General features: G+C 35.3%; 1 protein-coding gene across 2 annotated transcripts; it reads right to left on the bottom strand.

Moving 5' to 3' along the window:
- Positions 1-1,702: 1,702 nt before the first annotated feature.
- LOC106339878 (GDSL esterase/lipase At1g54790) lies at positions 1,703-5,544 on the bottom strand. 2 transcript variants are annotated; one of them, XM_013778743.1, is made up of 5 exons: positions 5,246-5,544; positions 3,507-3,710; positions 3,248-3,414; positions 2,162-2,432; positions 1,703-2,066 (listed from the first exon to the last, which is right to left on the bottom strand). In XM_013778743.1, exons 1-5 carry the CDS (start codon positions 5,469-5,471, stop codon positions 1,798-1,800), a joined length of 1,137 nt encoding a protein of 378 aa, XP_013634197.1. In that variant the 5' UTR covers positions 5,472-5,544; the 3' UTR covers positions 1,703-1,797. The 2 variants fall into 2 exon arrangements, with proteins under 2 accessions (XP_013634197.1, XP_013634196.1); XM_013778742.1 differs by lacking the exon at positions 5,246-5,544 and adding an exon at positions 3,817-4,054.
- Positions 5,545-10,332: the final 4,788 nt, after the last annotated feature.

Below are 10,332 nucleotides of genomic sequence, written 5' to 3' on the forward strand. Positions count from 1 at the left end.
GATATAAATCCCAATTACAAAACGAAATAGCAAAGCTGTCTTATGATCTCATGACGATCATAAGTGCAGGTCTCATGGCGACACTACAAACAAAACAACTTTTAACATGGAAAAGAAATGACTCTCACAACGTCATTATAAAGCAACTCAAAAGTAAATCCTATCTGTTTGCAAATCCTCTCCTCCAACTCGAGTCTTTGCTTCTTTTGTTCCTTCATAAACCTTCTCTTCTACTCAGAGTCTCTCTCAACTCTTCTCAATCCCTTGTTACTCTCTTCTTGGTAATTCTTCTCTTCGCCACTCTGTTTCTTCTTACGGAAGTAGATCCTCTGCAACGTATCACCATCTTGGTAGCTGCAGAGGGTATACATAAACTGGAGCCAATAAATGGAACTGCGGATCTAAAGGAAGCCTTACAGAAAATTGGGTCGATGCCTAGGAACAAAATAATGGTAAGAGTCTACCTGTGACTTTGTATAATGATAAGAGTCTACCTGTGACTTTGTATAACCAGAACAAGTTTAATCTTGCAAATGAATGGTGTAAGAAACAAATGTTGCAGGCTGTAGAAGTACTGTGGACACCGCAGAATGAGAAGGACACTTTGTCAGAAAGAGAGCTACTTGAAGATTACCCACTTTTGAGGCCTTTGTAAATTTGACTCTCATAAACGAATACTTCGTACTTGTTAACGATTTGGAGAATTTATCTTAGATATGTACCTGCCACCTTGTAAGATTTGTATGCTCAAATTGATTACAATTGCAGTATTTTGTGGGATATCCTACCAAACATACGAAATATTTAACAAAAAAGGTGGATTATAGTAATTTACTATTATTATATAACCATTATAACAAACTTTGACTAGTATGAAATCTGTTATAAAGATTTATTACACCATTTAGGTTTTAACACATCAAAAATTAATATAAATGTAAGATGATTTAAATAAATCAGTTTTCTTATTTTGATTCTTACGCTATGAAATCCGATAATGTTGAATTGTTGATATTCAAGTTCAGCTGGAGGAAAACAAGATTCTAACCCAAACATTGATGGATAAGGTGAGGCAACATAAGGTGAGGCAGCATTTCGGGGACCAGTTTTTTTTTTTTTTTTTTGAAATTTTTTATATAAACAACTTTTAATTAATTTTAATTATGTTTTAATTAATATTTAAATAATTCATTTAGTTATTATTTTTAAAAATAATCAATTTTAAAAAAAAAATATTTTAATTACAGACGTCGGTGGTCGGTAATTCCCGACGAACACGTTGGTTGGTATTTCTCGAGGGACCATGGTGTTCAGAATTCGCGACCGAACACTGTGGTTGGAATTCCTGACCACTGTCAGAATTACCGACCGACCACGATGGTCAAAAATTCCCAACGGTCGACAGTTGTTAGGATTTCCCAATGATCGACGGTGGTCGGAAATTCCAGACAGTCAATTGCTGACGATGGACAGTTGTTGGGAATTGCTGATGATCGTCAAGAATTCCGAACGGATGGCGGTGGTCGAGAATTTTCGACAAACATCAGTGGTTGGCAATTTCTTACGAATTTCCCACAAGTGTTTCCCAAAGATAAACCTATCAGAAATTCGAGAGGAATCGCTTGTTTTCTTTTACTCTATGCTTATGTTTCCAGGAAGTAGCTTACGTTTTCACTCTCTTATATACCAACCCAGTTATACCTTGATGTTTTAAATCAGTTTATTTGAGCAATGTATATGTGTAACTATGACCGAGAACAAAAAAATATTAATGAAACAACAAATTATTACATCATTTTAAAGTTTTATGCTCAGAAGAAATGGCATCTGATCTGAAAACGCTGGATCAGAATACTTCCCGGTTAAGATCTGATCTGAAACAAAATGGTTTGCGGCTTCGGTATAGTGAATTCCATCCCAGATTATGTACTCGGAACTATCGTTGCATGCTTTGGCCGTTATTGTTGTCCCATCTAAGACTTCAGTTTGGCCACACGAAATGCGACTATCATAATTTAGAGGTGCTCCACCAATTCCACAACAGACCATTATGGGGTTTTCGAAACCTGAAACAACCAAAACTTGTTACTTAACAAAATTTCTCAAAGCTTTTAGATCAAAACTTTTTGATATTTTGATTTTATAGCAATGAAATTCTTACCGTATTGAGAATAGTTAGCGATGAGATTGGATTTGATCGAGAAGATATCAATGTAAGTAACATTTGAATCAGGGAGTTGCGCTTGAAATTTGTTCGAGAGAGCATGGAGTTGCAGATTGAACAGTTTGGCTGCTTGGTTATGGGAACTAACACATCCAAACTCATCAAGCTTTGTTGAATCTGTCCCAAATTTTGCAATATTTTGAGCCAAACATCCTAAAGGTCCTGTGTTGTGTATCCAAAAGTTTCTAGCTCCTTCTTTATACAGCCTCTGCCAAATTAATTAGTATTTAATTTTATTAAGGCCTATTACATGGATAGGTGAAACAACAACATGATTTTTTCATAGTTTTTAATCAAACAAGGCATTATCATATAAAAATTGTGTAATATAAAAACAACATATCTGCTTTCATCAAATGTGTATATACTCTATCAAAATTATGTTAAAATTAGGTGATTTTTCCGTGCTCATCCATAGATATAAATATTTATAAAATAAATATATTTTAATGATTGATTGATATTTTACTTTTATTTTAAAATTATTTCATAATTTATATTATAATATTATAGTATTTTAATTAGACCTGTGAATTTATATATAGTTGTATTTGTTATCACTCAAGTATATTGAATTGCATCTACTTCTCTGAATTCATATATAATATTTTTTTTGTTCTGAATAGATTAACATTTTGATTAATTTTGTGATTTTCAGTTATATTACAAATCTAATTAAAAATCACTAAATAAGAAAATTGTAATAGTATTTTGATGTAAAATTTTAAAATTATTAAAAGCAACTCTGTAATTAACCAGTATAAGAACTAACGTGAGTGCAACACGTATGAAACTTACTTATCAAATAATATTTTAGATATTCTGATTTTTTGTTAAAATTTTAGTCTCCTATAAAACATACTTTACCTTCATATGATTTTTTTTATCAGAAAAAATCTACATTTAGTTTTCCAGTTAGCAATAATAAATTCATCTTTGAAATTTCTTATATTTAGTTTTAAAAAATTAAATTCATCTTAATTATGTCAGAATTTTCTTTTGTACCCAAAATAATGATTTTACCTTGAGCCCAGCTTCAAAAGTTTCAAGAGTGGAAGGAATAGAGGCAAAAACTTGGTCAAGAGTCTTGGAGTAAAAGGCACCAGCAATATCATTTTGGCCTATGTCAATCAGGTATAGTCCTTTTGCATAATAATCAGATGGTGGCAAGTACTTTTCATATCTCCTTCCTGTCAAATTTATCAAAAAATCTCTGCTTATTTACACATCATATAGTATGACACATAACATCCCACCAACAGCATTTTCAAATTAGCCCCACCTGTTTTAGCAAGTAGTTCAAGTGCCCTTGATTTGAACCGAATAAATTGAGAGATTTGAAGATCAAAGGAGAACGGAGAAACAGAGGTAGGGTTTGCGGGAAGAATGGTGGATCCGGCTGCTGCAAAGTTACACCCTTTTTTGAAATTCGGTAAGCCTAATGAATCCAAATACGGATTTAGAAACGGCATGTCCATTGCATCCACTGCAAAACATCAAAACAGTTGATATGATGTGAATTCCAAATCCAAATAGCTGTTTCAGTGAAGAACAACAACGGTTTCTTTGCATTTGTAAAAATTTGTATATACATAGAAAATCTACAATAAGGCGCCCGTCACAATATCTTCCTGAGGGAAGCTTGAAGTACGTCTGGCCATACGGTGGATTAACACTTTCAATCCCCGCGGAGATAAGATTACCCGTATCGGAATTTGAATCCCCAAAGTTGACGATTGCCGGGTATTTTAGGATTAGAGAGAGAGTTGAGGACAAAAAGGAGATGAAGATGAAGAGAACAACTGAGAGATTGTTTACTGTGGGAGCCATATGGTTGGAAACAAACAATAGTCATATAAGTAATATAAGCGAACGATATAAATAGTTCACTTATTGCTCTTTTTAATATATTGAATAAGAAATATAAGTATATAACTGAAGAAACAAAAATAATAATATGAAAGTGTCTATAACAACCATGACAACGTTTACAAGACGATCAAAATACTGGTTTGTAGTATTCAAACCTATAAAACCTTATTTCTTTTTATAAAACCTTATTTCGTAGAAACAAAAACCTTAGTTCCGTATATTGTAGAAGTTTTAAATTTCTTTTGTACACATATGTTTACGAAACTAATTTTTTTTTTTTTTTTGATAAACCCTATCGGCTGATCCGGTCGGTCCCGGGAGGAACACACTTAGTACTACAGAGTAGAGTAGTCCGAAAGCGTACTACACTACCTGATCCGAGTTTGGAATACCTTCCGACTAATGCCAGAGAGTGGACCAATCATATGTTATGACCCACCATGTAAATCACTTGAACCGAAACCCAAGTCCAGACTGGCCAAATAGTAATAATTTAGTTTCCATAGGGAATCGAACTCAGGATTGATGTGGGTACACACCAAACTTCCAGAGATTGCCACTAGGTTGCTTCGAGATTGATTCGGGTTGCTTCGTAATGAAGGCTTATCGAGATCATAAGTTTTATTTTCTTTTGACGAAACTGTTTTTTTATTTTATAGGGATGATTAGTTTGGTGGGTACCCGACGGAAGAAAATTGGACATTACTTTATTGATAAATATTTGGTAGAAAAGTAAAGATTTTTTAAATATTCCTATGTAACATGCAAACTATATGAAATCAATTGAAGGTTTCTTTTTATGTAGCCAAGCTTTCTTCCAAATTAGGCGCAAGAAGATACCAATGGAAAAACGTAATTAAGTTGTGTGCTTTTCGCGTGTGTTTGAAGTAATAAAATGTGTTTACAATAAGATCATTTTGTTAAAACCAAACGTAATAATCTGTTTTGTTTTTGCTTTTAGAAACACTATATATACTATACTCTTTACGATTTTGCTATTAACAAATAAAAAATATAACTTGTGCTACGTAATGAATATTGTCAGAAAGTAATTAGTGAAATTAGTGTAAAGATAGATACTATCGTTTATATGAAACGTAACATGTTGAAGATTGTTCAAAAGGAGACAGTAAACTGAAAAAACCTTACTTAGATAATCTATGACAAGACGTCCATCGCAGAATCTTTGGGAAGAAATTTTGAAGTAATTTTGGCCGTTAGGAAGGTCAAGATGAACGCCAAGGTCCGCCACGAGATCACCAGTATCGGAATTAGAATCTCCGAAATTAAAAACAGACAAATATTTAAAATCAACGGAGTTTGATTTTTGTATATAAATGGTAACAAATATGAAGACGATAAAAGAGATTCTCATCTTAGTAAATATTAACGAGACCTCTGTTCTTGTTTCAAATTGGCTTTTGTGATTTAGTGTTCGTATTTGTCTGTCTTTTTAAATATGTTGATGCTTTAAATTGTGGAAATAGGAAAATACTATATACAAGCAAGATTGTTGCTTTGAAGCTCGCTTGCACGGCTGGCTTACCCATCTCTTTCTCTCTAATAATATATGAATTCACCCATACTTAGATCCTAATTTTTTTATTAAACCGTTATTTATATAGGCTAATGATTTGTATTACTATATTACTAATTCCAATTAGCTTTCATTTTAAAAAGATCTCAGCCAAATGATCGGTTACCGAAATCATGAACATATTAAAATATACTTATTAATTTATTCCATAATCCTGCAGATTACCGAAGACTTCTGATAATAATATCTAATCTATTAATTTATAGTCCTATTTTTTATCTACTGTTGCAAGTTGTCATTTAAGTTTTGGACTCTTTCAAAAAGTTACAATCTAATTACCCTACTTTAGAGATGGTTTTCCGGAGCATCTTAATCGCCCTCGATACACGCATCTCTTCCACACTTCTGAAAAGCTCAGGCTAGTAGGGGTTGTCGTTAATATTTTTCTTTTTTTTCAGCTTCTGTTTCTTGGGACACTCGCCACAGGGAAGACCGGTGACTATGGAAAACTCTCAAGAGCGAGAATCTTATGGGCATTCCAGCGAATCGGAACCAAACTTCATGTTTTTTTCTGACTTTTAGTTGTCTTGAGAGAAGGAATCGGGCAAATCTACCGGAGAAGGCGGGTTTCTCTGCGATGTCGACAAGCTTACCAAAAGATGATTGTCGGATAAACTGAATCTCCTCTTCATTGAGAGCATTCAGAATGGTGTTGATGGAACGCGATGATTGGTATGTACGAGCATGATTAATGGGGGTTCTTATTTAAGAGTCGGCTCTTAGCTTTTTTAGTTATAAATTAAGAGACGAGTTTTTATATTCCGCTAAGAACCCACCCTAAGAACTCTCCATTAATCATGCTCTAAGAACCCTAACTTCGACGGGTTCCTGGCCGTCAACAAACATCATATCTGGTAGCGTCATACTCATTTCTTCGACTAGATCTTCTGGGAATTCAACAAGACGCGAGGCAACCATCTCATTTACGGCTGAGGGAATTCTTGGAAGTTGAGTAAAAGATAAGAACTTGGGAATATAAATAGACGAAGATAGGGGAAAACATATAGGTTCTGGCTCTTTGCAAAATATTGAATGCAGATTTCGAAACAGTTCCGACGTGCATAATCATTAATACAATGGCATGTTTTACCGGCTATCCTAGCGGTGTGTCAGACAAACTGCCTAAATCCTAGATATCATTATTTTATTCTAATAAGGATACTTTTGGTATTATCTAAAAGTGAACAGCTTTATCGCCAGTTACCTAATAAAATAAGTTAACGTAGCCACACGATGCAAAATCCTTTTTTTCCTTTTTTGGTTCTTGTGATGGAAAGAAAAGAGTGTCTTGTAGTACATAAAGCTACTAAGAATATTTATTAAATAAACGAACCTTTCTCCAAGAGAATCTTTTGACCGCAAGTAGACATATCGCACGTAGTGATGTCAAGTGGGTTGTACCGACCCGACTTGTCCCGCCCCGCCGCGGTACACGTTCAATGCGGGTCTTGGCAGTACAGGCCCGCGCGGTATGCAGTCCCTAGAAGTGCTGCCCAATCCCGACCCGCGACTTGCACAAGCCTTGGCGGTACAGGCCCGCGGGACTCCGATCTTCATTAACACATGCGCTACTGATGGCAATTGGGATGTACCGACCCGCCTTTCCCGTCCTGCCATCTCTATCCTGAGCATAGCACCTGCAAGAAGAAGAGACAAATAGAGATGAGAACACAACATGTCTTATGAATCAGTTAAACACAATGATGCTCAGCCAAAGGATTGAGAATCATATCGAAAGCACACATAGAAACTCAATGTAACATAGAAACATAGAAAGAAAGAGATCTATGTAAGAACACAAGTATATACTAGTAACCTAGTTATTGTGATTATCATAGAAACTCAATGTAACATGTTAATATAGATCAGAATGAAAGTGTCCTTCATATGCTCATATCATTCTCCTCCTTTATCATAGAAACGACTTGCAACCTGCATGTCAGTTCACGTGAACATTGCATACCAAACACCAACATAAAAATAATGCATATTAGTATATGGAATCAATAAGAGACAGAAAATTAAAACAAAACTGATTGAAACCGTTGTAGCTTTGTTTTCAAGAAACAACACGAGTACATAACATGAGTAACTTCAGCTCAGTGTTTTAATCTAAATGGGTTAGAATAAGTTGATCAGCTGAAGCTTATGTAATGGTGTAGTAATCTATGTATTTTGCATACAAACCATATTTGATTACATTAAGGAGTTTTAATGAAAAAACTTCTTTAAAACATGAGTGAACGATGGCAAATCCAAATAATCAAATTCAAGTAATGTAAATGAACACAAAAACAAAATCCAAGTAATGTAATGTGGCCTCGGTAAAAACCTTATCGGGAAAACCCATTGGGACAAAACCCGACAAGGGAAAAAGAGCGCCACGAAATCCATAATGTAAATAAAATAAAAACACCAGATCAAAATAAAAATCAAGTTTCTTCTTCTTCAACTTCATCATCAGACCATGGTACTGTCTCTTCTTCACCAACTATGGAAATATTAAAAAAAATTTGAAGTTAATTAGATTTAAAGAACATGGCACCCGAAAATATATAATATTGTGAATAATTTACCATGTTCATAAGCTTCAAATCCTTTTAGCCAATTCCTACTACATATCAGATCTTGCACATTTTTGGGAAGTAGACGGCTCCTGTATTTGTTCAGAACTCTCGAACCGATGCTAAAGAAGGATTCTGAAGCCACTGTTGTGATCGGAATGCTAAGCAGATCACAAGCCATTGCCGGAAAATCACCAAACCTGTGAGTATTATCTTTCTACCCGTTGAGAATATCCAAACTTTCAAAGCTATCCATATCTAGCGCAGGTTCATCCAAATAAGCTTGGAGAGCTGTCTTTCCACTCGCAGCAACACTACTTTTGCGAAACGCAAAAAAAAATCCTGTAGTGTTTAAAAAAAAATTTAAAAACAATTTGATGGAATATCTAGACTTTCAAAGCTATCCATATCTAGCGCATGTTCACAATTAATTAAAAAAAAAACGAAACTGGAGACTTACACCATAGTTCTCAAATGTTCCTTTTGGTCCTCCACAAACATTTTGTTGATCCATCTTACGAGGCTCTGCAGAAGGTGATGTTAACTTTGATTTTTTGTCGTATGATTCAAACAAAATTTCCAGCTTCAGACGCAAGTTCTTCATTTTTGCATCACGTGTACTCATGTCAAGTCTCCCTAAACAATATTTTACAACTGGAAGCTTCAGGCGTAGATCAAAGACAGCTGTTATTGTAAGAAGATCACTGACTTCTTCCCAATACTTATCGAACTTCTCTTTCATCGGTATCACCATGTCTCGGATAATCTCATCATCGTTTTCCTCATTTATCTGCAGCCAATTATGGATCTTCCTTACCTGATATAAATACAAGTTCGATGTTGGGTATTTCGAATCTGACATCAAACTTGTAATCTTAGCAAAAGGCTCCAAGAAAACACATATTTTCTCAGCTTTGTTCCATTTTGTAGCTGTAGGCAAAAACTTATAGTTTCTCCTATCATGTATCTCCAACTTAACAAACGCTTCACGGTACAGAAGGGCTCTTTCAAGCATATAGAATGTCGAATTCCATCTTTTCTGCACATCCATTATCAAACCAGCATTCTCCTTTATACCAGCAGCATCCACGCATTTTGCAAACGTCATCTCACGCGTCTCTGACGCTGTTACATACTTAACACTCTCTCTAACTTTTTGCAAAGAGTCTTTAATAACCTTCAAACTATCTTGCACAATGAGATTAAGTATGTGAGCTGCACATCTGACGTAAAAAAACTCACCTCCACACAACAAATCATTGCTCAAAAGCACCTGAGTTTTCACTATATCTTGCATCGAATCATTACTTGTAGCATTGTCTAATGTGAGAGAGAACATTTTTTTCTCTAGTCCCCACTCTTCCACAGATTCAAGAAGCTTCAGTGCAACATTCATACCTGTGTGAGGCGGTGGGAGAGCATAAAAAGTCAGTATATTACTGTTCAGCCTCCAATTCCGGTCAATGTAATGTGCTGTCAGACACATATAACCCTCCCGTTTCAATGATGACCACAAATCAGAAGTGAAGCTTACTCTTCCAGGAAGACTAGCCAGCTCCCTCTTCAATGTCTCCCTCTCGTTTTCATAAAAACGATAGACCTCTGCTTTAGCTGTGTTCCGACAAATGAATTTAACATCAGGATTCAAGTACTTCCAAGTTTCTCTGACTTGCTCATACTCAACATAAGAGTAAGGTAGGTCATGCTGAATTATAGTCTTGGTTACCAGCTGCTTGAACACAACATGATCATACTTGCCACTTGCTACTTTGCCTTCAGCATCGAATTTTTTGTTTCGGAGATTCCTTGGAAAAAGTTTGCATCTATCACAATGCCTTCTCAAACCACTTGTTCCATGTCCGTGGGAACTCCATGCATAGTCATTCTTACAATAATTGCATTTAGCTTTCTCCTCACCATTGGAATTTCGAATCTTAGTAAAATGGGGCCATACATCAGACCATTGCCTACCCTCCTTCTCGTTCTCCATCTCGTTCTCCATCTCGTCCTCTTCAAATTCACCTTCCGAATCAAGCTGCTCCTCTTGAATCTTCTTCTTTTTCTTACCATTGCTT

The sequence above is a fragment of the Brassica oleracea genome, chromosome C4 (assembly GCF_000695525.1).
Source record: "Brassica oleracea var. oleracea cultivar TO1000 chromosome C4, BOL, whole genome shotgun sequence".
Classification (NCBI taxonomy): domain Eukaryota; kingdom Viridiplantae; phylum Streptophyta; class Magnoliopsida; order Brassicales; family Brassicaceae; genus Brassica; species Brassica oleracea.